Source organism: Orcinus orca, chromosome 3, assembly GCF_937001465.1.
Source record: "Orcinus orca chromosome 3, mOrcOrc1.1, whole genome shotgun sequence".
Taxonomy (NCBI): Eukaryota; Metazoa; Chordata; class Mammalia; order Artiodactyla; family Delphinidae; genus Orcinus; species Orcinus orca.
In genome coordinates, this window is record NC_064561.1 from 5,220,105 (window position 1) to 5,246,942 (window position 26,838).

The 26,838-nt window shown below is 44.1% G+C and overlaps 1 protein-coding gene across 3 annotated transcripts in view; it reads left to right on the plus strand.

Moving 5' to 3' along the window:
• Positions 1-26,838, plus strand: part of ADGRE1 (adhesion G protein-coupled receptor E1) — a 50,045-nt gene that overhangs the window by 12,969 nt on the left and 10,238 nt on the right. For 2 of the 3 annotated variants that reach the window (XM_012535766.3, XM_049707723.1), the window contains 15 exons: positions 1,153-1,308; positions 1,432-1,551; positions 3,198-3,344; positions 5,445-5,594; positions 6,491-6,631; positions 6,717-6,863; positions 7,525-7,613; positions 8,889-8,972; positions 12,223-12,400; positions 13,045-13,164; positions 15,144-15,343; positions 15,804-15,974; positions 19,234-19,428; positions 21,381-21,616; positions 24,710-24,776. In XM_012535766.3, the coding sequence (XP_012391220.2) occupies positions 1,153-1,308; positions 1,432-1,551; positions 3,198-3,344; positions 5,445-5,594; positions 6,491-6,631; positions 6,717-6,863; positions 7,525-7,613; positions 8,889-8,972; positions 12,223-12,400; positions 13,045-13,164; positions 15,144-15,343; positions 15,804-15,974; positions 19,234-19,428; positions 21,381-21,616; positions 24,710-24,776 (2,201 nt within the window). The remainder of the gene's footprint in view (positions 1-1,152; positions 1,309-1,431; positions 1,552-3,197; positions 3,345-5,444; positions 5,595-6,490; positions 6,632-6,716; positions 6,864-7,524; positions 7,614-8,888; positions 8,973-12,222; positions 12,401-13,044; positions 13,165-15,143; positions 15,344-15,803; positions 15,975-19,233; positions 19,429-21,380; positions 21,617-24,709; positions 24,777-26,838) is intronic. The other variant, XR_007476373.1, reaches the window with a different exon arrangement.

A 26,838-nucleotide genomic window follows, 5' to 3' on the forward strand; every position in this document is an offset into this window, starting at 1 on the left:
ACAGTTCATGGGTTATTCAGTAAGCATAGTAGTCTTGTTGGTCCCTTGTTTTTAAATAATGGGTGAGGGCAACATTCCCCATCTACAAAATGGTGGATACTACAGTAAGGATCTTGTCCACTCTATGTCTTTGACCTGTGGTACCTAACACATTGTGAATATTTGATAGATATTTGTCAAATGAAGGACTATGCTACCTTATTCTTTATGTCAACTCCAGACCTAATCACCCTGCAATTGATGGACACTAGGTCTTTCTAATGTTTCATGACTTAAAGCTGGAATGAACATTCCTGTGATCTTATCTTGATATATAGTGGCAGGTACAGATTTCTCTCTAGGAGAGGCACAGTTTGCTGGGAGGGAGCTGTAGGGTACTTGCCTTTAAGTTCTGTTTGCACGACAAGTGCATCGTAAGTGTTTATTCAGGGTGACTTGACAGAGTAGGGCTGAAGGAGATTAGGGGAGGACCACCCCATGGTACCATGACTGCACAATTCTATGGGTGCTTCAATGAGTAAATTCCTAGAGGTGGGTTTGGAAACTGTTCTGGTTATCTATTGCTGGGGAGCAGCAAACTTTGTGTATTAAAACACCAGCAATCATTTATTTTGCTCATGAATGAATCTTCCATTTGGACTGAGTTTTGCTGAGGATGACTTGACTTTGTTCTACACATTGTTAGTTGAGTCGGCTCAGCTTGGGGCTGGAGGATCCAGTTTGCAGGGGGCTCACTCAGAAGGCTGGCAAGCTGGTGCTGGCTGTTGGCTGGCTGCTCTGCCAGGGCTGTGGGCTGGAGGTCTTAGTTCTTCTCCACGTGGGCTGCTTTCTCATGGCTGGTTGAGCTTCCTTACAGTGTGGCGGCTGAGTCAAGCACCAGCTTCTCAAGAGAGCAAGGTGGAAGTGTGTGACATTTTTATGACTTGCATGGTATATTTAGGACCTAGTGTCACCACCACCATAGTCACAAGCATGGTCAGATTCAAGGGGAGGAAATGTAGACCCCAGGGCTCGATGGAAGGAATACCAATGAAAGGGTGTTGAATGAAGGGCATATGGGATGGAAGACATTGTTTCAACCAACTTTGGAAAATGCAAACTGTTTCACAAGATGAAGAAAATTTGTAACACTCTGACTCTTTTTCTCTCCAGATGTAGATGAATGTTCTCAAAGCCACCCACCATGTGGTCCTAACTCAATCTGCAGAAACCTGCCGGGGAGGTATAAGTGCAATTGTTTGCCTGGTTTCTCTTCTCCCACTGGAAATAACTGGAACCCAGGAAAGCCAGGTCATTTCACCTGTACAGGTAATGCACTCAGGCTCTCAGGCATGGGTCTTTGGTGGACAGCTCCTACTGAGTTGGGTACCTGTGTTTCTAACCATAGACACCTAATCTTTTGTCTTCCCAATGTCCTCCACTGCTCCTCAGACATTAATGAATGCCTCAACAGTGGGATCTGCCCAGAGCACTCTGAGTGTACCAACTCTTTGGGAAGCTACAGGTGCAGCTGTCAAGTTGGATACACCTCTAAAAACTCCATCTGTGAAGGTATAGAGAATCTGATCTTCTTTACCTACTCGATTAATTAAGAACTTCATATAGTGATCCTATGTGGTAGGGATTATGATCCTCATTTTAGAAATAATCCAGTCGAGGCTCAGAGAGGTAAATTCATTTGTTTAAGAATACACAGCTATTAAGTAGAAGAACCTGAATTTGAACTCCCGTTGAGGGTCTACTATGAGTTAAGCAGTGGGTCAGGCAGTACTTGAGAGTAACGGTGGGGGGGAGCTCGATCCTTAGAGTGATTCAGTGACCACCCTGTGGGGGGGAGATATTGACAATGTCTGGAGACATTTTTGGTTGTCACAACTGGTGGTGGAGGCGGGTGGTTTGTGTTACTGTCAACTGGTGGGTAGAGACCAGAGACCCTGCTAAACATCCTCCCATGCACAGAACAGCCTCCCCACAGCCAAGAATGATCTGGTCTGAAGTGTCAGTAGCACTGAGATAAACTCTGTCCTGGGGAGAGCTCAGACCCAAACTTCAAAACTTTTCCCTGAAAGGTATTTGAATGAAGACCTGAGAGTTATTCTTGATCCTCCCTCCCCTTCCATATTAAATCAGTCATCATGTCATTGGGCAAAATGCCTGCTAAATATGTCTTGAATCTCTTCACTCTTTTCCATCCTTGGTTTAGATTTCATCAGTATTGCAACAGCCTCCTCACTAGTCTTTTCCTTTTTCTAGTGTTGATGCCTTGAATCTATCCTCTGCACTGCAGCCAGAATATTCTCACCAAGAGACAAGGGCTCCATCTTCCTGAGTCTGCTGCAGCACTATTATTATTTAAAGGGAGGGTGACTCTATCAAGCAAGGCATGGAGTGATCAAGCCCTCAACATACCCCCTTGACTTGGATTTAGAGATATTTGAAGTCATCTCTGACTTTTCTGATCTATTTGTAGCAGTTAGCTATTGCTGAGTAACAAATCACCCCAGAAGTTGGTGGTTAAAACAACCACCATTTGTCTAGTTCTGGATTCCACATGTTGGCAGTTTAGGTTGGGCTCTGCTGGTCATTTCTTTGGGTCTCCACTGGGCTTGTTCATGTGTTTGTGGACAGCTGTGGGTCTCACATATCTGGGGCTCATCTGGGATGATCCAACTCTCTTGCACTTTGTCTTTTTTTTTTAAATTAACCTGGGGTTTGTTCATATGGCAGAGGCAAGGGGTCCAAAGTGTGAGCAGAAGCAAGTAAGTTTCTTGAGGTCTAAGTTTGGAACTGGCGCCACATTGCTTCTGCCATATTTATTGACCAACGCAAGTCATAGAGCCAGCTACAGTCAAGGGCTGGGGAAACAAACTCATCTTAAAGAGAGGAGTGGCAATGTCGCATGGTACGGCACAAACTTCATCCCATGTTGTGGACACAGGGAGGAGTAAAGGATGACAGCCATTTCTGCAATCTATGATCATTGTGACTTGAAACTATTTGCCACCCTTTTGCTTGCATACGGTTGGCCAGCATTATTCTCAAGACCATGCTTAGATGCAAGGACGTTAGAGAGAAGGGGAAAGTCTGGGCATTGGGGAGCATCAGGTGGAGAACAGGTGGAGTGAATCTCCTGATTGCAGTCTCCTGTCCTCACTGCTTCCTCTGCCTTGACCGGGGTTTCCATTTCCACTCACCAGATGTGGATGAATGTGCTGATCCCAGAACTTGCCCAAAGCATTCAACTTGCCACAATAGTCTTGGAAGCTACTCTTGTGCCTGCAACCCAGGATTTGAATCCAGCAGGGGAAAGATGAGTTTCCAGGGCCTGGGAGAGACTTGTGAAGGTAGGTTCATGGGTCTCTTGGGGAATCAAGTCCAATCTGTTTGCAAAGACAGCGGTGGTGGGGGAGGATTTGAGGTGGGTCTCAGCTGAATTCAAAGCCCTCATCTGCAAAGCTGAAGCCAATAATCATTCATGCATTCATTCAACAAACACTTCCTGAACACCTACTACATGCCAAGCACTATTCTAGGGATGGAGGATACAGCAGTGTGTAATGCAGGCAAAAATACTTCTTGTCATGGAACTTATCATCCAGTGTGGAGAGAGATAGGGAACAAACAAAATACGTTCATGGACATATTGTGTGTCAGGGATAGTTAAAGGAGATGAAGACAAAGAAGGCAGGACAGGTGGGTAGGGAATACTCGAGGGTGAAGTTGTAGTTTTAATAGCGTGGTAGGGAAAAGCCATGCTGAGAAGTTGATAATTGAGAAAAGACCTGAAGGGAGTGAGATACGGGTTATCTGGGGAAGGGTGTTCCAGGAGGGGGAAACAGCAGGTACACAGTCCTAAAGGCAGGATCCCAGCCAAGGCACTAAGCTCTTCCATATATGTGCTCATTCAGTCGTCCCAACAACCTGATGCTATTAGTGGTACTTTATACCCATATTATAGATGAGGAAACTGAGCCTCCATTGTGGTGGAATCACCTCTCCCAAGGTCAAGTAGAAAGGAAATAAGAGAGTCATGGTAGAACTATGCCTAGCGTGACTTCATACCTCAGCCACCATGATCTGCTGCCTCTGAATGAGGCTACACCTGCTGGTAACTCAGGGTGGGCTTGTGCAGGACAGATATCAATTCAATCACCAAATTTCCAGTCTCTGAGACTCAAGACAGCCTGGAAAGCTGTCATGTAAAAATTCCAGAGCCAGACAGAACTTGAATTTAAATCCCGTTGTGCCTTTCACAAGCTATGTGACTTTGCACAATTTTGATGCCTCAGTTTCCTCCTCTGAAAAATGGAAATATTAGTTTGCACCTCACAGGGCTGCTGGGAGCATTTGTTGAGTGGATGCATGTAAAGGATCTTCCTCATTGCCTGCCACAAAGAAAGCTCAACACGTCTGCCATTAACTTTTTATTTTAGTTAACGAATACTTAACCTAGTACTTGCTCTGTCCCAGGTTCTGTTCTGAGTGTTTAAAGATAATGTATCATCTTACGTAATCCTCTGAACAACACTATGGGGTGGGTTCTATGATTACTTCCATTTCACAGATGAGGAAAAGGAGACACATGGAGATGAATTCTCTTGTCCAGTGTATTAGTCAGCTCAGGCTGCCATAACAAAGTACCGGAGACTGGGGGGGCTTTAACAACAGAGATTTATTATCTCACAGGTTTGGAGGCTGGAAGTCCAAGATCAAGGTGTCAGCATGGTAGGGTTCTGGAAACAGCTCTCTTCCTGGCTTGTACACAGCTGTCTTCTTGCTGTGTTCTCCCATGGCAGAGAGAGCTCTTGTGTTTCTTCTCCTTCTCCCTCATGAGGATCCCACCTTCATGACCTCATCTAAACCTAATTATTTTCCACATCCAAATACCATCCCACTGAGGGGTAGGGCTTCAACATATGAATTTGGGGGGAGGTGACGTAATTCACTCCGTAGCACCCAGTAACACACAGATTATAAGGGGGCAGAGCCAGGTTTTGAACTCAAGATGTCCATGCTCTTTACCCCTCCACTCTGATATAGTGATTTCTTGGAGAGGAATTGAGATTCATCAACGGGTTTGAGGCTGAGGGAACACAGGTGAGAGAGAATGAGCCTTTGTGCACCTACAGGTAATCGATGAATCCAGGTCATGAATTATGAAGGGATTAGAAGGAAAGGATGAGCTCAGCTGGGAACAGACTCTTAGGGTCTTATATGTTCTAATGAGGAGTATGGATTCTATCCTGAGCTGTGGGGAGCCTCATCAGAAGATTTGCATGGGTCATACACACGCCTCTAAATGTTTCCTTTTCATAGTGATGCAAATGTGTTTAAGAAGGTGAGCCCGGAGGAGCTGGGGAAACCCATTGGCTTTAGGTCAGTGGTAGGGCTATGAACTGCTGCTGTAGCCTCAGCCTCCTTCATCCTTTTGATTTTCTGCTTAGATGTGGATGAATGTTCCAGGAACTCCACACTTTGTGGTCCCAGTTCCGTCTGCACCAACATCCTGGGAAAATACAGTTGCTCCTGCCTGCCAGGGTTCTTTTCACCTGGTTTGTGGAGCCCTGAGAAACCTGAGGCTTTCAAGTGTACAGGTAACTCTTCCAGTCATTTTGGGGACTTCTCAGCGGAGGTCAAACTACCCTGAAAGGTAGTGGCTTATATCAACAATCAATTGTTCTTGCCCGTGATTCTGTGGGTTGACCATATGGTGTTTCTGGGGCAGTAGGATGGTTAGCAGGTGCAAAGTGACCTTGCTTACATGGCTGGTAGTTGGTACTGGTCTCTGACTGGAAGCTCAGTTGGCCCTTCAGTTTTCCTTATGAACTTTTCCTCATGGCTGCTTGGGCTTCCTCAGAGCATGGCAGCTGGTTCAGAAACCCTCTGAGGGAGATTAGTTGGGTCAGGGTTCCTCAACGTTGGTACTATTGACTTTTGGAGCTGGATAGCTCTTTGTTCTGGGGGACAGTCCTGCGCATTATAGGATCTTTTGCCTCGATCCATTGGATCCCAGCGACCAACAAAAATGTCTCCAGACATTGCCCAAGGTCCCCAGAGGGGCAAATCTCCCTCAGTTGAGAACCACTAGTTCAACATAATAGAAATTTCTTACTCTCAAATGAATCCAATATGGATATACTTGGCCAAAGGGCAGCTTTCCTCCACAAGGTGATATAGGTGTCCAGTCTCCTTGTATCTCTTGGTTCTTCTATCCCTTAGGGCATTAGAATCCCTGGTTCCAGTCAGGGGTGGGGAAAGAGAGAAAAGGCACACCCACTTCTTAACCACCTTGGCCCAGAAGTGACATATGTCATGTTCCCATAAGTGAAAGCTAGTCACATGATCCCATCTAGATGCAGAGGGTTCTGGGAAATGTAGTTCCTGTTTGGGATGCCATGTTTTAGCGACCACTCTCTGCTTTGGAAGGCGAAGCATGATTTTTGTTGGCTTGGTGGCCCACTCTGCCTCATGCCCATTCTCTACTCCACAGATATTGATGAGTGCCTTGATAAGTGCCTTTTCAACGCGACATGCACCAACACCCCCGGGAGCTACTTTTGTACCTGCCACCTTGGCTTTGCACCAAGCAATGGACAGCTCAACTCCATAGACCCAAAAGGGGACTGCATAGGTGAGTGGAGGGTTTGCTGGACGTCCCTGGAAAGAAGTATCTTCTTACTCCTCTGCGTTGTTTGATATTCTTGAGTTCTTCGCAGATATTGACGAATGCCTCCAGGATCCATCACCCTGTGGCCCAAATTCTGTCTGCACCAATACCCTGGGCTCCTACAGCTGTGGCTGCATGGTGGGCTTTCATCCCAATCCAGAAGTCTCCTGGAAATATGGCAACTTCAGCTGCAAAAGTAATAATCTCCTTGCATGTCTTGGCAATGGAATCTGTGTCTTGCTTTGGTTGTAGAATCCTCACTTTTCCCAACCTCTGTACCCTCTTCTTTTTGTACCTCGTCCACATATTCTCTCTTTTTCTGTTCATTTACTCATTCATTAATCACTCGTTTGATAAAGTATTTTTGAAGCATCAATCCATGGAGAAGTTTGAAAGGTTTACATTTTTTTAAATTATGGATTATTTGATATATGAAAAGTATAGATAACTTATATGGAGGCAATGAAGTATAATAATAAAATGAGTATATCTGAGGCCCTTGGCAACATAAGAACGAGAAGATCATCAATGCCACTGAGTTTCCTACATGCGTCTTCCCTACTCCGTACCCCTGACTCCTCCCCAGAGGGAACCACATGGAACTTTTTAATTCCCCTACTTAAAATATTCCCCCTCTAAACATTCCTTCCTTGGTTTGGTTTGCTGTGGAACTTTATAACGATGGTATCATATCAGAGTTGCTGACGTAGCATGTAGCTGTAGCTTGTTCATTTCCACTGTTGTATAATATGACAATGGATGGATTTCAAGCAGGGGGTGAAGAAATCAGACTTGCCTTTTAATCATATCTTGCTGTGGTTAAGTTTGATTTGGTTGTTTTTGTTTATTCTTCTCAGGGGTTCCCTTCAAGTGTAAAGAAGATGTGATACCCAACAATGAGTGGGCCCAGCTATGCCAAGTGGGAGCAGCAGTGGAGCCTGGATATGTAAGTATTTTTGAAGGTTCCTAGTTCTTGAAGTTTTCCCAGAAGGCACTTAGGTAGAATGCTGCTGTGCAGCTTTAACAAAGTCAAAAAATACGGTGGCCTAGACCAGATATAAATTTATTTCTCTCTTTGGAACAGTCTGAGTGTAAGCTGCTGAGAGCTGACATGATGGCTTCATAATACTCTGCCATCAGCCACACAAGTCTCCCTCATTTTAGTCCAAAATGGCTGCTCCAGCTCCTGACTTCAAGTCTGCATTCCAGCTGGTGGGCAGAAGAGAAGGGGAAGTGAAAGGCACAGTCCTTCCCTTTAAGAGTATGACCCAGTATCACTTTTGCTTACACATAGCTTCAAGGACAGCTGGAAGGGAAGAACATTTGTCTATCTAAAACTTGGGGATTCAGTTACTAAAAGAAGAAATGGTATTGGAGTCTCACTATTAGTGAAGGTGTATGTGCTGCATCTGTGTGATATGGGATGGGTGATAACGCAGCCTCCAGGCCAGGCAGAGGAATTTGGATGTCTTGATTCTCTAATGAAGTCGTTCTAGTAAGTAAAGACTCCAGAAGCATCTTCAGGTATTGATGTCACTATATTAAATATGAGTTTGTAAATTAGCTTTGGAATTCCCATGCACTTTGGTTCACTGTTGTTTTTTTTTTAATTGTGAAATGCACATAAAATTCACCATTTAAAGTGTACAATTCAGAGACATTTAGTACACTCACCATGGTGTGCAACCACCACCTCTATCTCCAAAACATTTTCATCACCCCCAGAGGAAGTCCTATGTACCCATTGACAGTTACTCTGTATTCCCCCCTGGCATCAGCCCCCGATAAACAGTAATCTAATTTCTATCTCCATTGATTTACCTATTCCGGATATTTCCTATAAATGGAATCACACACTATGTATCGTTCTGTGTCTGGCTTCTCTCACTGAGCATCATGCTTTCCAGGTCCGTCAGTGTTGTAGCTGTGTCAGTGCTTCAGTCCTTTTCATGGCTGAATTATATTCCACTTGGACCACTGGTCTTTTCCACCCCACTCAATAGTTTTACTGTTGGTTGATGTTTTCTTTTCTTATTTATGGAAGAGAAAGATGCTATGATTCCAATTCTGATCAAAAGGTGAGTTTTCATCTCCCTGAGAATTCTAGAGACTTGTGACACCTCAGGAATCCAGGACCATCCCACGTGGTGGGCTCAATGGCCCAGTTTGTACATTGCACACTTGATCGACGCTCACAAATGCTCTTCCCTCTGGGATGCAGGTTTCCTTCTGTGCACTGATGAACGCCACCCTCGGCATTCTGGATGACGTCTGTAAAAACAAAACCACCGTCGTCTCTCTGAAGGTAACAGTGAAGTCTTCATAATCACGTTTCGAGTTTCAAACATATTGGGGGCACACTTCGGGTGCACGAAATCCCCTTTATCATGAATGGGTTGTGAGTTAACGTTTAATCTACTCCAGTTGTCAGGTCTGAAAAATTAACATGCAGGAATATTGCCCTTTTCTGTACAGTTTTGTGAGTTGTATTACCCGAGTGGGTTTGTGTAACTATCACCACAGTCGGACAACAGAACAGTTCCATCCCTCTCCCCTGACCCTCCTCTCCTCCCCCCACCCCCACCAACTCCACTGGGCTTCCTCTTTTTTTTTTTAACTTAATTTTTTTTTTAACTTTTTGGCTGTGTAGCGGGGCATGCGGGATCTTAGTTCCTTGACCAGGGATCGAACCCATGCCCCCTGCAGTGGAAGTACAGAGTCTTAACCACTGGACTGCCAAGGAAGTCCTGGGCTTCCTCTTTATAGTCAGATATTCACTCCCTCCACCATTAGCTCCTGTGAATCCCTGATCTGTTCTCTGTCGTTACAGTTTTGTCTTTTCAAGAGTGTTTTGTAAATGGAATCACACAATAAGTGGCCCTTTGAGTCTGGCTTCTCTCACTGAGCACCATGTTTTCAAGTTTCATCCACATTGTAGCCTGTGTCAGTGCTTCACTCCTTTTTATGGCTGAGTAGTGTCCCATTTTCTGGATGGACCACAGTTTGTTTATCCACTCATCTTTGAAGGATATTGGAGTTGTTTCCACTTGACCGAGATCTCTTCATTCCTCCATCCCCACCCCAGCTTTTTTTTTTTTTTGCAGTACGCGGGCCTCTCACTGTCGTGGCCTCTCCCGTTGCGGAGCACAGGCTCCGGACGCACAGGCTCAGCAGCCATGGCTCACGGGCCCAGCTGCTCCGCGGGACGTGGGATCCCCCCAGACCGGGGCACGAACCCGTGTCCCCTGCATCGGCAGGCGGACTCTCAACCACTGAGCCACCAGGGAAGCCCCCCACCCCAGCTTTTGGCGATTATCAATAGACCTACTATAAACATTTATCTGTGTGTGTGTGTGTGTGTGTGTGTACTTGAATTTTCATTTTTCTAGGGTGAATACCTAGGAGTGGGATGACTAGGTCATTACAATTGCAGATTTAAAAAAATAGTTTCTCTTAAGACTTTAAGTTGCAACTTACGGATGTTGCTATGTCATTTATAAATCTGTATGAAAATAAGAAGAACACTTTCATTTGTATTCTGGTGAATTTGAAATTAATTTATTAGTATAACGTATTTATTCATGAAGTGTACACTTATTCATAGGGTTTTCAGATGAAATTTGTATAAACAATGAACTCTTTCAACAAATTTATTTAAATTCCCTCCAACATTTTCTACCATGTTTACGAATATTCTCATTTCTCCCCAGATTTTAAGTACTTAATGAGGAAGATTTACAAACCTAAAAGGCAAGGTCACTATGCCCTTAAGGGATTCATAAATCCACCCAGTCACATGCATAAATATAATAATTCAGAGTTTTTAAAAAATGCGTAATACGGTGTATCAACAGCCGTGTTCTCTTAAATTGTTCATATTAAAATCACGTCTAATAGCTTTTTGCCATGAAATCATGTGGTTAATTGGTCTCCTTTAATGTGTCAAAGTTTTCCAGCCGTTTAAACAATAGATTTCCAAATTATGCCAAAGATTACAAAACCTTGTAAAATTAACACAGAAGTATTACTACTATGGAGTTTTAGCTTGCTTGCTATTTTTTTTTCTTTCCTGAGGATATAAAATAAACTTCCTAGCTAAACAGAAGAGATTTAATGTCAAAGGGGATTTTGATGAGATTTCATCAGCCACAGAATTGAGAACCACAGTTTTTCAGGATGATTCTAGCTGAGATTTTTTGCTCTGTCGGTGGGGAGGGACCCAAACTCATGCCTTTCATTTGGGATATGGTTACAAAACTCAGTGCATCCTGTTTTTCCCAGACAAACATCTCTCAAGTTTCACTCTGATCCAGTTTTTATTGAAATTCTTTTCATCTTCTTATCATCAAATTTGGATACATAGAAATTGGTTTCCCTGCTAAGATTTTAGTTAATTTCCTTCACCATTGGATTGGATTCAACTAATTTCTTCCTTTCATTTATTAGGTTGTGAGCTTGTGAATTCTCTTCATATATTTTTGTTGGGATTACATTTTTATAGTCAGTTTATTAACAATAATCAAGGGCACAGTATCAGCATTAATATTAATATTATTATTGCTAGTCTTTCCTCAACTCTATTCCATAGGCATAACCAATGTTAACATTTAGATGCATAGTTTTCCATATCTTTTTTTACTTTGTGAATGCTTGTATAACACACACACACACACACACACACACACATTGAAGCACACGTTGAGAACCTACTATGAGTGGTTTAGAGCAGTGATTAAGGATTCCACCTCTGACACCAGACTGCCAAAGTTCAAATCTTGCTTCTGCTACCTACTAGATATGTATCTTTGTTTTCTCATCCAAAATGGAAATAATAATAGCTTCTATCTCATAAGTATCTTCATAAAATTAAATAAATTAGTATATATAAGGCACTTAATACTTGGCTCATAATAAGTATTGATTATATTTATTTTAAAATCTCCATTAGTGACAGAAACATAAATACCATAAATATAAAATTTTAAATTAAAGTACTTGTTCTTTTTAAATGAAAGGAGGTAATGTAACATGTGATTCTGTAATTTGCTTTACTTGATCGTAGCTCATGGACCTTTCTGCTTGTTCATATACATAGATATAAAGTCATTCTGTTGTTAACAGCTGTATACTATCCCATGATTTGACTTTATCGTCTTTTATTTAACCAATCATTTGGACATTCAGGCTTTCCGAATTCTTGCTATCACAAACCACACTGAAATGCACACCATTAGCCAAGATCCTTGCACAATTTTTAAGTATTTCTTGCAGGAGGGATTCCTGGAAGGGAAATTGCCGAGTCAAAGGGGTATGCGCAATCTATGCCGTGACAAGTGCTGACTTACTGCACGCCACGAAGGCTACACCAGTTTGCATTCCCAGCGGGGCTTCTCGAATCAGGAAAAGGAGGCTGAGTGAATGTCCTTTTACATTCTTCATTATCCTAGACTGTCAACCCATTCTCTTGATGAGAGAGGGGACAGCTGCTGTTTCACTGATAAGAGAAAGAGAGAGAGCAAGCGCGCGAGAGAGAGCAAACACACCTTTCCTTGCAGAGTACGGCTGAGAGCTTTGCCTCTGTGATTGAACAAACATCCGTGTGGTCCAACTTCACCAAAGAGAAGACATCTACCCTGGCCACAGTCTTACTGGAGAGCGTGGAAAGCACCACTTTAGCAGCTCTTCTGAAACCCTCAGCGAATGTCAGTCAGACGATTCAGACGGACCACTTAGGTAGGACATAGCCTTCGCGTCAAGGTCACACCTGGGGGCTGATTTAGACTGGTGACTTTGGCCGTGTGATTCTGCGTGGCTTTCCCATATACCAGTTCTCCAGCTGTTTCAAACCTCTGAACGTACAGCAAAGCAAGTCCAATTATTGTAACAACAGCTCCCATTTATCGAGTGCCTGGCATTGTGTTAAGTCACTGGTCAAGTTTACACAGCTGCTGAGTGGCGGAGCCGGGCCTCCTAGTTAGTGACTGTGGAACCTGAACCCTTCTTGTCCACTCTGCTGGGCATGCTCCAGACTCTTTCAATTTCCTTGGGCTTTGGAAAACCTGTCTGAATTTGGAGCAGTCAGAGGGCCATGACTCTGCTGCTTTCCATCATTGTTGACTTCAAGCCCATGTTTCCCTGACGCATCCCCTGAGGATGTGAGCGCTCACTCCTAGAGTTCCAATTGGGTTTCTCATTTATTTGGTGCTGCCATCCTCCTGCCATTCATTGAGGGCCTCAGGATCTTTCCCATGACCAATCGTTCTGTCTGTCCTTTCCTTCTCTTGCAACCAGGGATGCGTCCCTTTCTTGGCCAGAAACCAAATTCAAGACCCACTTTCTGGGTGACCTCCTGTAAATTCTCCCTTTCTCCCTTTTAGACATTGAGAGCAAAATTATCAACAAAGGATGCACTGAAGAGAATGAGGTCTTTAGTTTGAAAGCGAAAGGGGATGAGATGAAGATCTGGTGCTCCACAATCGAAGAATCTGAATCCACAGGTACAGACCCACTCCTGAGAATCAGAGAGGGTGGTTATTGTGCATTCAAGCAGCAAATATTTATTTATTACCTTTTAAAACTTTTTTAAATTAAAAAATTTTTTTTCTAGCAGTTCCTCGTTGGGTATCTATTCTAAATATAGCAGTGTGTTCATGTCAATCCCAAACTCCCAATCTATCCCTCTCCACCCTTCCCCCCACCCCGGTAACCATAAATTCGTTCTCTAAGTCTGTGAGTCTGTTTCTGTTTTGTAAATAAGTTCATGTGTATCATTGTTTTTTAGATTCTGCCTATAAGGCATATCATATGATGTTTGTCTTTCACTGTCTGACTTACTTCACTTAGTCTGATAATCTCCAGGTCCATCCATGTTTCTGCAAATGGCATTATTTCATTCTTTTTTATGGCTGAGTAATATTCCATTGTATATATGCACCACATCTCATTTATCCATTCATCTGTCGATGGACATTTAGGTTGCTTCCATGTCTTGGCTATTGTAGACAGTGCTGCAATGAACATTGGGGTGCATGTATTTATTTTGTTTTTAACTTTAATTCTTTAGCAAATATTTATTGATCACCTCCTAGGTGCCAAGACCTGTGCCAAGAAGTGAGGGAATCAATGACGGTAGAGGGGGACGTCCCTGATGGTCCAGTGGTTAAGACTCCACACTCCCAATGCAGGGGGCACGGGTTCAATCCCTGGTCGGGGAACTAAGATCCCACATGCCGCAAGGCGTGGCCAAAAAAAAAAAGTGATGGGAGAGGTAGAAATAGCCCATGCCCTCAGGGAGTTTTCCATCTGCTAGGGAAGTCAGACATTAATTAAATTATCTCTGGGAATGGAGTCTAGAAGAGAGTGGATATGTGTATATGTATGTTTGGTTCACTTTGCTGTACAGCAGAAACGAACACAATATTGTAAATCCACTATACTCCAATAAAATATTAATTAAAAAATAATCTCACAGTACAGGAGTGTCAAGCCATTTCCTGTCCAATCCAGCAGCCATTGGTCATGTTTTATTATTGAGCACTTCAAGTGTGGTTAGGCTGTGAAGGTGACATACATACTGGATTTCAAAGTCTTGGTGCCAAAGATGAAGGATGTAAACTATCTTATTAATATTTTTTATATTGACTACATGTTGAAATGGTAATATTTTGTAGGTATTGATTTATATATAATTAAAATGACCTTTTTTTTTTTTTACTGTTCTGAAATGTGGCTACTGGAAAATGTAAAATTGCATATGTGGTTTATGCGATATTTCTGGCAGACAGTGCTAATCTGTATCAGGGATTGGCAAACCTTTCCCGTAGAGCATGGTTTGTAAATATTTTAGGCTTTGAGGACAATACAATCTGTCGCAATGATTCAGCTCTACCGTCATAGTGCAAAAGCATTCATAAGCAATATGTAAATGAATGGGTGAGGCTGTGTGGCGATGAAACTTTTATTTACAAAAAACAGGCAATGGCCAGATTAGCCTGTAGGTCATTGTTCATCACTCCCTGATCTATATGCTCTCTGGAGGGCACAAGGAACAGGCTAGGACACATCCCTGGAGACCACCAAAGAGACTGAACAAGAAAGCGGAAGCCCACCAAAGAGACTGAACAAGAATAACCATAAATGTGGGAGGGGAACTTATTTCCCACTGCTGAGTTGAATTGTTCCTTAAAAACACAAATTCAAATTGACTTTTAAATGTAGCCGAGATTTTTTCCAGGTGATAGCACCTCGAGATTTTTTTTTTTTAAAGGTTATGGTACCTTTGGTACCAGAGCCTCCGGTAGGGGAGGCTCACCTACCTGGAAGTCCACTGGTGTTTCAATTCTCAGAGCGAGCCAGTGGTGCAGAGATGCATGGGATATGAAAGTGTGTATGTGTGTGGATGGGCTGGGTCATCTATAATAACTACTGAGCAAATGATTTCCCCCCTTTTTTTTTTTGCTTTTGGGGGAAATTGCAGGGGTCAACGGGGTGGCTTTTGTCTCCTTTGCGGGTATGGAGTCCGTTTTGGATGAGCGCTTCTTCCAAGACCCTCAGATCCCCTTGGCCAACTCCAAGAGGAAGTTGAAGTTGAATTCTCGCATTGCTGGGGGCATCATAACAGGAGAGAAGAAAGATGGGTTCTCTAAACCAGTCACCTACACCCTGGAGAACATTGAGGTTTGTGAAGAGGTTTCCATTGGACCCCCATCTGCCTTCTGAGAATTCCCCATTCTCAAGTGAGCTTACCTCTCATTTTTGATGGGGACCCATTAAAGCAGCAAGTGTCCACAATTCCTGATAACTCAAGCCACTTCCCAAAATCCACCACTAGAAAAATGAGCTCTCGCATTTCTATGTGGCATTTCCCCATTCATCAATGGGCAAGGTTTAGGTTAGATTAAGTCATGTTGACGCAGAAACATTTACACGGATATTTACATTAGCCATGACCAAGTTAGTGGTAGAGACAGGTCTGGCACCCAAGACATTTCTTTTCATTACTGCACATTGAAATATCAGCATTTTTCTCCCTTCCCTACAGAACATACCCACATCTTCTTGAGGTTGATCAAGTTGAATCCTGAATGGATTCCTGAATAGCGGGATTCTCAGGTAACCAAAGCCTTTGAATTTTCAGCCAAAGCGGAAGTTTGAGAGTCCCATCTGCGTTTCCTGGAGCACAGATGTTGAAGGAGGTAGATGGACACCGTCTGGCTGTGCAGTCCTTGAAGTTTCTGAGACGCACACTGGCTGCAGCTGTAATCGAATGGTGAACTTGGCCATCATCATGGCTGCTGGGGAGCTCACGGTCAGTACTGATGCTCTGTACTCTAGCTCCCCAGATCCAGTGGGAAAACATTGACTAAACAGCCATGGTATGCCTCTCATGGCATTGGGTGTTGTGGGAAGGGGTTATGGGGGATAGAAGGGGTGTGTGTCATACTTCTGCCCTTAGAGAATTCATGGTCTGGTTGGGAAGCCATGACACTCGTATATAAAACGATAAATGACCCTAAACAGGTGTAGGCACGATGACAATCACGGACCCCACTTACTGAGCACCTCCTATGGGCTGGACCCTTTATTTATTTTTTATTTTTTTATATTTTTAAATTTTTATTTATTTATTTTTGGCTGCGTTGGGTCTTCGTTGCTGCGCGCGGGCTTCCTCTAGTTGCGGCGAGCGGGGGCTACTCTTCGTTGTGGTGCGCGGGCTTCTCATTGTGATGGCTTCTCTTGTGGCGGAGCACGGGCTCTAGGCGCGCGGGCTCAGTAGTGGTGGCGCACGGGCTTAGTTGCTCTGCAGCCTGTGGGACCTTCCCGGACCAGGGCTCGAACCCGTGTCCCCTGCATTGGCAGGCGGATTCTTTTTTTTTTTTTTTTTTTTTTTTCTGTATGCGGGCCTCTCACTGTTGTGGCCTCTCCCGTTGCAGAGCACAGGCTCCGGACGCGCAGGCTCAGCAGCCATGGCTCACGGGCCCAGCCGCTCCGCGGCATGTGGGATCTTCCCGGACCGGGGCACGAACCCGCGTCCCCCGCATCGGCAGGCGGACTGTCAACCACTGCGCCACCAGGGAAGCCCGGCAGGCAGATTCTTAATCACTGTACCACCAGGGAAGCCCTGGACCCTTTGTTTTAAGTGTTTTTAGACCCATTTTGCAGGATGGGAGACTGGAGCTCAGCAGCCAGTCTAGTCATGAAGCCAGTAATTAGTGGAATTGTGATTTGAACCCAGGATGGTCTGAGTCCAGAAGTCTCTTTCTACAGAATCATCTACAGGCATACCTCGTTTTATTGCACTTTGCAGATACTTGTTTTTTTTTTTAACAAACTGAAGGTTTTGGGTAACCCTGTGTGCATTGAGCAAGTCTATTGGCACCATTTTTCCAGCAGCATTTGCTCACTTCACGCTCTGCATCATATTTTGGTAACTCACAATATTTCAAACCTTCCACCAGCAAAAAGATTACGACTCACCAAAGGCTCATATGACAGTAGCATTTTTTAGCAGTAAAATATTTTTTACTTAAGGTATGTACATTTTTTCGACATATGCTATTGTACACTTAGTAGAATATGGTGTAGTGTAAACATAACTTTTATAAGCACTGGGGATAATAATTCGTGTGACTCACTTTATTGCCAATATTTGCTTTATTGTGGTGGTCTGGAATTGAACCTCCAATATCTCTGAGGTCTGCCTGTAAATGGTGTAAGAATTTGTGCTGTAGGAACTGAGTGTTGTGTCAGTGAGAACTGGGGATAGATCAGGGAGGAGATGGAACCTGAACTAAGCCTTGGTGAGGGGTTAGATTCGATAGAGAGAATAGACATTAGTGCTGTGGTGAGTATGCTTGGTCTATATTACCAGGTGGGAGGTTCTATTCCTTGTTAGGGAGATCCTAAATGCTATTTAGAGGAATGTAAGGCTTAGAACTTAAGAGTATTCGATCCAGAGCAAGACTAGTCTAGTTTCAAGCCCCATCTCTGTCACTTCCTAGCTGTGTTTCCATGGACAAGTCACTCAACCTCTCTGAGCTGAGCCCAGTTCTTTCACCTTAAAACTGAGAACAAGAAGGACTTCCCTGATGCTGGAGTGGTTAAGAATCTGCCTGCCAATGTAGGTGACACTGGTTTAAGCCCTGGTCCAGGAAGATCCCACATGCCACGGAGCAACTAAGCCCGTGTGCCACAACTACTGAGCCTGCGCTCTAGAGCCCGTGTGCCATAACTAATGAAACCCGCGTGCCTGGAGCCCATGCTCTGCAACAAGAGAAGCCACCGCAATGAGAAGCCTGCACACTGCAACGAAGAGTAGCCCCCGCTCACCGCAACTAGAGAAAGCCCACGTGCAGCAACAAAGACCCAACGCAGCCTAAATAAATAAATAAATGAGAACAAGTAAGAAATCATGATGTGAGAGCTCCCAGGCGGTCCACTGGTTAGGACTTGGGGTTTTCACTACCACGGTCCAGGTTCAATCTCTGGTCAGGGAACTAAGATCCCACAAGGTGCAGCCAAAAACCAAAACTAAAAAGCATCAACATTTCATTAAAAAAAAAGAAAAAAGAATGATGAAAATTAACACTTATATCATACATGTTTCCTGCACTGTTGTGAGTACTTTAAGCATTTTCACTGAATCCTCCTAGAACAATTCCATAAGGTAGTTACTGTTAGTATCCTCTTTTTAACAGATGAGGAAACTGAGACACAGAGCAGTTAAGTATCTTGCCCAAGCTCAAACAGCTAAAACTGTAGTCAGTTCTCTTAACTGCTACATCACAATATCATAGAGAAGAGCTCATGAGATGGTGCCTGGCATATCTTTAACACACAGAAAGCACCCAAATAAACTTAAAATTAATTACAATTATGGCATAGAGAAGGACTCAACTTGTCATTTCTACTCCCAGAAGTTGGGGCATCTCTGAACACCTATTATCAGTCCTGGTTCAGAGCAGGAAACAGGAACCACTCAAGGTATTTCAAGCAGAAAAGTATTTAATACAGGGACTTGGATGCTCACAGAATCACAGGAAGGGATGGAGGACTTGAAATCAGGGGGCTGCCATTTGGATTTTTGGCTTCAAGATCACCCCTCTGCAGCCATAATGCGGAGGTCAAAAACTGCAGCTGTCATTTCACCCCACATCCAGGAAATTAAAGATTAAAGATCGGAGAGTCGGAAGGTGGAGTCCAGCCACAGCTCACTCCTGTCTGCAGAAGGCTGGTGTCTGCCTCCATCCTGCCTTTCAAAACCTTCATGCATACATCTCACTGGAGAACCTAAATGACATTCAGGATCTTAACCCCCAAGAGATCATGGGAAATGTCATTTGTAAACGTCCTGCCCTCGCAGAACAGGGCATAGGACAGGGGTGAGAATGGGTGCTGATGGATGCCAAAGGGTGATGATGAACAATATCTAGTTCACGCTGAGTGTCAGAGGGAGAAAAGGCCTCCAAGCTCTATATATCCAAGCCAGGAGGCTGGATAATTCATTTTCCTGCCTGGGGGGTATGTTGGTCCTTCTCTGAGACCAACAGTTATCTCTTTCCTGACAGATGGAGTTCACTTTGTACATCATTAGCCACGTGGGCATGATCATCTCTTTGGTGTGTCTCACCGTGGCCATCATCACCTTCCTGCTGTGTCGTACCATCCAAAACCACAACACCTACCTCCACCTGCACCTCTGCGTGTGCCTCTTCTTGGCCAAGATTCTCTTCCTCACCGGTGTAGACAAGACCGACAATCAGGTCTCATATCCTTCAGACTGTGTCCCCATCCAGCCCCATCATCTCCGAATCTGCCTCTGCTCATCCTTACCCAACTCTGTCTATGCTACTTCCCACCTCAGGACCTTTGCATGTGCTGTGCCCTCTTTCAATACTTGTTCCCCAGCTTCTCACCTAGTTGACTCCATCTTGTGATAGGTCTCAGTTTAAAATCATTTCCCTGATCATGTTATATATTGTAGTGGTCCCTCCTACTACTCTTTAAGCCATTAGTGCTCACCTGGGATGATTCCATCCTCACTCAGGGGACACTTGGCAATATCTGGAGACGTTGTTAGTTGTCACCCCTGGGAGGGGATGCTGCTGGCAGCTAATGGGTGGAGGCCAGGGATGCTGCTAAACACATTACAATGCACAGGACATCCGCCCCCCTTCCCCCAGCAGAAAATAATCTGGCAGTAGTGTTACAAATATCATTAATGCTACAGTGGAGAAATTCTTTTTTTTTATTGAAATCTAGTTGATTTACAATGTTGTGCCAATCTCTGCTGTACTGCAAAGTGACTCAGTTATACACATATATACATTCTTTTTTATAGTCTTTTCCATTATGGTTTATCACAGTATATTCAATATAGTTCCCTATGCTATACAGTAGGACCTTGTTGTTTATCCATTCTATCTTTAATAGTTTGTATCTACCACCCCCGAACTCCCAGTCCATCCCTCTCCCTCCCCTCTTCCCCCTTGGCAACCACCAGTCTGTTCTCTATGTCTGTGATTCTGTTTCTGTTTCGTAGATAGGTTCATTTGCGCCATATTTTAGATTCCACATATAAGTGATATCATATGTTATTTGCCTTTCTCTTTCTGACTTACTTCACTTAGTATGATAATCTCTAGTTGCATCCACAGCTGAGAAATTCTACTCCTTATCACTCTATTTTGCTTCCTTTCTCAGCACCCATTTGAAACCATATTGATATTTTGGGTTATTTTACTGATTGTGTATCTACCTCCCCCACGAGACCGTGTGCCCCGTGAGAACAAGAACTTTAGCCAATTTACCCCCAGTAACTGTGCCAGGAACAGTAGGCTCTCAGGGTTTTTCCAAAGGGAGCGCTACTGACATTTCAGGTGGGGTGATCATTCTTTTTTTTTTTTTGCGTTACACGAGCCTCTCGCTGTTGTGGCCTCTCCCGTTGCGGAGCACAGGCTCCGGACGCGCAGGCTTAGCGGCCATGGCTCACGGGCCCAGCCGCTCCGCGGCATGTGGGATCTTCCCGGACCAGGGCACGAACCCGCGTCCCCTGCATCAGCAGGCGGACTCTCAACCACTGCGCCACCAGGGAAGCCCGGGGGTGATCATTCTTGATGCAGAACTACCCCTCTCACTGCGGGATGTTTCACTTTCCAGACCCCTTGAGAACTAAAGGCTAGTAGTGCGCCTCACTCTCATCACGTGACCAGGGGTGGGCAAACTTTTCCTGTAAAGAGGCAGATATAAATATCTTTGGCTTTGCAGATACTATGGTCTCTGCTGTGACTATTCAGCTCTGCTGTTTCAGTGTGAAAACAGCCATAGAGAATACATAAATGGGGGTGGCTGTATGTCAATGAAACGTTCTTTACAAAACAGGCAGCCGACCCATGGCTGTAGTTTGTGGACCCCTTCCCCTCCCCCATATCTTCAACCATCCCCTAAAGAAGGGCGATCATGTATCTGTTTCCCCCCAAACTCTCCCAGTTTTAGCGCTGAAAGTTATACGTCCTGAGAAAACCAGGCAAAGCTGGATGATTGGTTACCCTACCAAAAGGATGGAGCCATCCTTGGTGAAGAATAAGTACTTGTGGAATGAATGAAGGGGCCGTGTTTGGGGATCTCCAATCAAAGTAGCTTCTCCTTTGCCCTCTTCCTCTGAACCTGCTCTCTGGAGTAGGGGATCCTGAACGTGCCCGATTGTTCCCTGCAGATGGGCTGCGCCATCATCGCGGGCTTTCTGCACTACCTTTTCCTCGCTTGCTTCTTCTGGATGCTGGTGGAGGCTGTGATGCTCTTCCTTATGGCCAGGAACCTGAAAGTGGTGAATTACTTCAGCTCTCGAAACATCAAGATGAGGTATCTCTGTGCCTTTGGCTACGGGCTCCCGGCGCTGGTGGTGGCTGTCTCTGCCATCATACAACCACAAGGTTATGGGATGTACAATCGGTAAGTGACATCCTTCTCTCTCCCTGAAAATTATTAACTTTATGTACTGTTGGTCTCAGGGCTGCCATATACAGTAGCACAGGTTGTGCACTGCACAAATCCAGGAGCCATTGTTTGCACTATAGTATCCGCAGATGGTAGTGATGTAAACAATGAACTTGATGGCACAAGGTTTCAATTCGTGGACTCTGGAGCCAACCTGCTTGAGTCTGAATCCTGGCTCCACCACCGTGTTACCTTGGGCAAGTTACTTAAACTCTGTATGCTTTCATTTCATTATCTATTAAATGCAAGCTAATGACAATGCCTGTATCATAGTGTTGTTTTGAGTGTTAAGTGAGTTATTATCTGCAAAACATTTAGACCGTGCTGGGCACAGTGTAAAGCATTATATATGTTATTTTTACCACCATCATTATTACCATGGACTGTTTTAAACATGATTCCATTGTATAGACATGATTCCATTGATTCAACTTTTTACTTAAAAAGTTGAGTCAATTTTGAGGGAAAAATTAGGTAAGTGACAGGACAAGTAGTATGTGGATAGGGTAGAGACTGTAATTCAGTGAGTTACTTCATTTCATCCTAGGATGGACCCTTGTTATTGTAATTTACAGATGAGGAAAGTGAGCCTCAGAAGGGTGAAAAGACTTTCTCACTATCACACAGTGAAAAAGTGGCAGGGTGAGGACTTGAATCTGGGTCTTTCCAATCCCAGGGCCCCTGTTTATCACCCTGGTGCTATAGGCACGTTGCTGAGCTGTATTTGGGGGATTAAATATCTAGGTTTCCTCCCTGCCTGCTGATGGCTTATACTTCAGGTGAGGTCATGAGATGAAGGCTGAGGGAATGGAATTCACGTTAAAGGAGTGCCCTTCATAATCTAAACCCTGTAAGCTTTACAAATATATATTATCTCTGGTATTTCTCAACAAAATTTCTATGTTTCCACTGCATACAGCAACACCATTCAATGACACTACAGTCTTAATACTGCCCTCTAGATTTGTGCGGTGCACAACCTGTGCTACGGTACATGGCGGCCCCAAGACCAACAGTGACTAAAGTAATCGCTTAATAAATGGTAGCTACAGAGGAAACTGAGGCTCAGCACAGTTGCAGGATTTGCCCAGGGTCACATACCTAGTAAGTGTCCAAGTTGAGTTCAGGTCTGACTGCCTTTTAAAAAAATATTCATATTTATTTTTTTTGAAGTATAATTGATTTACAATGATTCAGGTGTACAGCAAAGTGATTCAGTTATACATAAGAATATATACATATATTCTTTTTCAGATTCTTTTCATTATAGGTTATTACAAGATATTGAATATAGTTCCCTGTGCTATGCAGTAGGTCCTTGTTGTTTACCTATTTTATATATAGTAGATAAATTCCAAATTTATCCCTCCCCCCTTTTCCCCTTTGGAAACCATAAGTTTGTTTTTTATGTCTGTGAGGTCTATCTTGTCAGGAGATAGTGGTGACAATGCAAGGGCACCATGATGAAGTGCCTGACGTTGGTGTGGGTAGTATAAGCCCTGACACAGACCAGAGAGGGATGAGGGCATATGGGAGTTGGAAAGTTCACGGAAGCCTTCCTGGAGGAGGTAGATTTTGAATGAGCCTTGAAAGCTCTACTGAAATGTATACCTAAGTGAGGACAAATCTTGCCTAAGGGAGAGCTCAAGCTGTATTTGGAGAATAGATGGATTGGATTGGAAGAAGAGGAAATTGCGGGGGGCATGGAATTTGGTGAATACCTTCTAGGTAGTAGGAACTACAGAAAGTTTTGGAAGAGAGGAGTAGCATTGGCAAGGATTTGAAATGATCTCAGGAGGCACTAGGGAGTGGGGAAGTGAGACAGGGAAGAGAAGGAGGAAATACAGGGTGCATTCCTGAGCAGGTCCTGCTGTAGGTAACTGGGGCTCAATCCCATTAGGTACCTCTGGGGGACTGTGCAGGGCACATACCACAGTTATCCCACCCACGAAGTGAGGGAGCTGGCGTATTTATCCAGCTACCTCCCATCAGCCATTGGTTGAGGGCTGCTCCCTGGGGGAACAAATTTTCTAAAGCTTTTAGTCTGATGCCCTCAGGCAGAGATGCAGATGCTAATGAGGAAATTGGCCCGTATTTACTGAAGTAGTTATCCTTGAAAGGATATGGGCAGCATTTTCTCATGGCGTAAACATTTTCTTGCCTTTTGATCACTCTACTACTGGTGACTTACATTCCAGGGAGAGAACATCTGGTTGGCCAAACTTGATTATTTTCCTTCTCTTTCTGGGGAAGGCACACTTCTGCTAAAGGAATATTGGGGTGCTGTTACGAAACATGGTAGAATAGTTGTCAGATTGTGAAAACAGCCAATATCTACTAGAGGCATGATGGGAAAAGGCAATTAATTCTCCCTCCCTCCTTCCTTTCCCTTCCTCCCTCCCTTCCTTCCTTCCTTCCTTCCTTCCTTCCCTCCCTCCCTCCCTTCTTCCTTTCTTCCTTCTTTTTCTCCCTTCCCTCCTTCCCTCCCTCCCTTTATTGCTTCATTCCTATTGACAAATAATTATGGAATGCCTCTTCCATGCCAGGATTTGCACTGAGTGCTGGGTATTCAGAGATGAATAAAACGTTCAAAGTCCAAATTCTCATGCAGCTCATAGTCTAGTAGGGGAAGATGGACAATTTACAATATATAAACAACTGAACAAGATAATTTATGATAGGTGCTATAAAAAAAAAGCAGCAAGTTCTGTTAGGAAAGGACCAGGGTAGTGGCTTTTCAGAGGAGGTGACGTTCGAGCTGAGATTTGAATGACAAGGTATACTAGTGGAGAGGTCTGGATAAAGGGGTTACAGAGGTTATGGATTGAGAAATGAGCTCTACACAAGGCATTAAGTGAATATTTCAGGAACATTCACCCAGGAAGAAGGTCTGAAAGAGGAAAACTGCAATGTGACCTGGTCCATCATGAAAATTTTCACGTCGGTCTCATCTGCCAATATTCTCTCCCATTAGCACGTCTGGCGGGGTGTGAGTAATTTTAGGGTCAGGACTCTGAGACAATCACTGACTCCTGTTTTTCTCCATAGCTGCTGGCTGAATACAGAGACAGGGTTTATCTGGAGTTTCCTGGGGCCAGTGTGCACAATTATAGTGGTAAGCTGATTGCTTGTTGCAGTGTGTTTTGGAGGAGGATCAAGGAGACCCAAGGGATCAAGCAGTGCCAGTGGATGTTGCAAAGCTCTGGTCACTTATTCCTCAAAAGCGTGCACCATTCTGACCCTTGATTTCTGAGATTTCCAAGTTAGAGTGTCATTCCTTTGATTTGTAATATATTTTTTTAATGCCAGCGTGCAAATCCCCTGGAAGGGACCACAATCTTATCAATCCTTTGTGTTTCAGTAAGAATGGGTCTATTGCTCTCATCTGAGTACAGATGTTGAATAAGAGAAAAGGTAGGAAGAAATTAAGAGCAATTGGTTGGTGGCGGGGGGAGGGTTGGAGAGGGAAATGGTGGGAAAGAGGCAAAGGGAAATCTGGAGGTTTTTTTTTTGTTTGTTTGGTTGGTTTTTTGCTGTGTTGGGTCTTTGTTGCTGCACGCAGGCTTTCTTTAGTTGTGGCGAGCGGGGGCTACTCTTCGTTGCGGTGCACGGGCTTCTCATTGCAGTGGCTTCTCATGTTGCAGAGCACGGGCTCTAGGCACACCGGCTTCAGTAGTTGTGGCACGCGGGCTCAGTAGTTGTGGCTCGCGGGCTCTAGAGCACAGGCTCTGTAGTTGTGGAGCATGGGCTTAATTGCTCCGTGGCATGTGGGATTTTCCCGGACCAGGGCTCCTGTGTCCCCTGCAGACGGATTCTTAACCACTGCACCACCAGGGAAGCCCCATGGAGATTTAAAAAAAGTTTTATGGAGGTTTAATCGACAAAAACTATATATATTTAAGGTGTACAACTTGATGTTTTGACGTATACACTGTGAAATGATCACCGCAATCAACCTAATTAACAAATCCATCACCTCACATACTTACCATTTTTCCCCTTTTCTTTCTTTGTTGTGAGAACCCTTAAGAGCTACCCTTCTAGCAAATTTCAAGTATATACTACAGTATTGTAACAGAAGTCACCATGTTGTACATTACATCTCTAGAACTTACCTTGCATAACTGAAACTTTGTACCCTTAGACCAACATCTTCCCATCCCCTGGGAGCCACCCTTCTACTCTCTGGGAAGCCTGGGGAGGTTGAGTACCATCTCCTTGCTTCCTTGCCTCCAATCTAGATTCTACAGTCCTGCAAGATGAGAGTCTTCTGACTCTCACTCATGGTGGCTTGTTTCCTTGAGTCATTTGTAATTGTTATCTGTGAGTTCATATTTGACTGAGCTAAATCTTGGGAATTCTTGAGGTTTTATTCCTCCAGAGGGGTTTTGCTTACTTCTATCAGGTTTTGGGGGTCCATGTGTGAGTTTCCTAGGGCTGCCATAACAAAGCATCACAAACTGGGTAGCTTAGAACAACAGAATTTTATTGATTCACAGTTCTGGAGGCTAGAAGTCTGAAATCAAGGAGTCAGCAGGCCATGCTCCATCTGAATCTGTTTCTCCATCTGAATCTGATTCTTCTATAGGGAAGAATCTGTTCCCGTCTACTCTCCAAATTCTGGTAGCCTCAGGCGTTCCTTGGCTCGTAGATGTCAGTCTTCTCCCTGTGTCTCTTCACATTGTCTTCCCTCTGTGCATGTCTGTCTCTATGTCCAAATTTCCCCTTTTTATAAGGGCACAAGTCATATTGGATTAGGGCCCACCCTAATGACTTCATTTTAATTTGATCATCTCTGTAAAGACCCTATATCCAGATAAGGTAGCATTCTGAGGTCTTGGGGGTTAGGGCTTCAACATATCTTATTTTTTGTGGTGGGGGGACATAATTCAACCCATGATGGGGCACTGGTCTTGATACTAACTTCCCAGATGCATCCAGTGAAAATAAACCCAGGTCTTCCAAGAGCAAGCAAAGGCTGGTTATTAGGAGATTGCTATGGTAAGGGAGTCAACCACTTGCATTGTCAAAGCGCTTGCATTGGTCAGAGACTAAAAAACAGGCAGATGAGTGGGAAAGCTTTATAGAGGAAAAAAGGGAAGGTTTCATGTGTGCCCTGCTTGGAGGCTGTAGGCATGGGGACCCTATGGGTAGGCTAACTGAAAGCAAGGCATTCT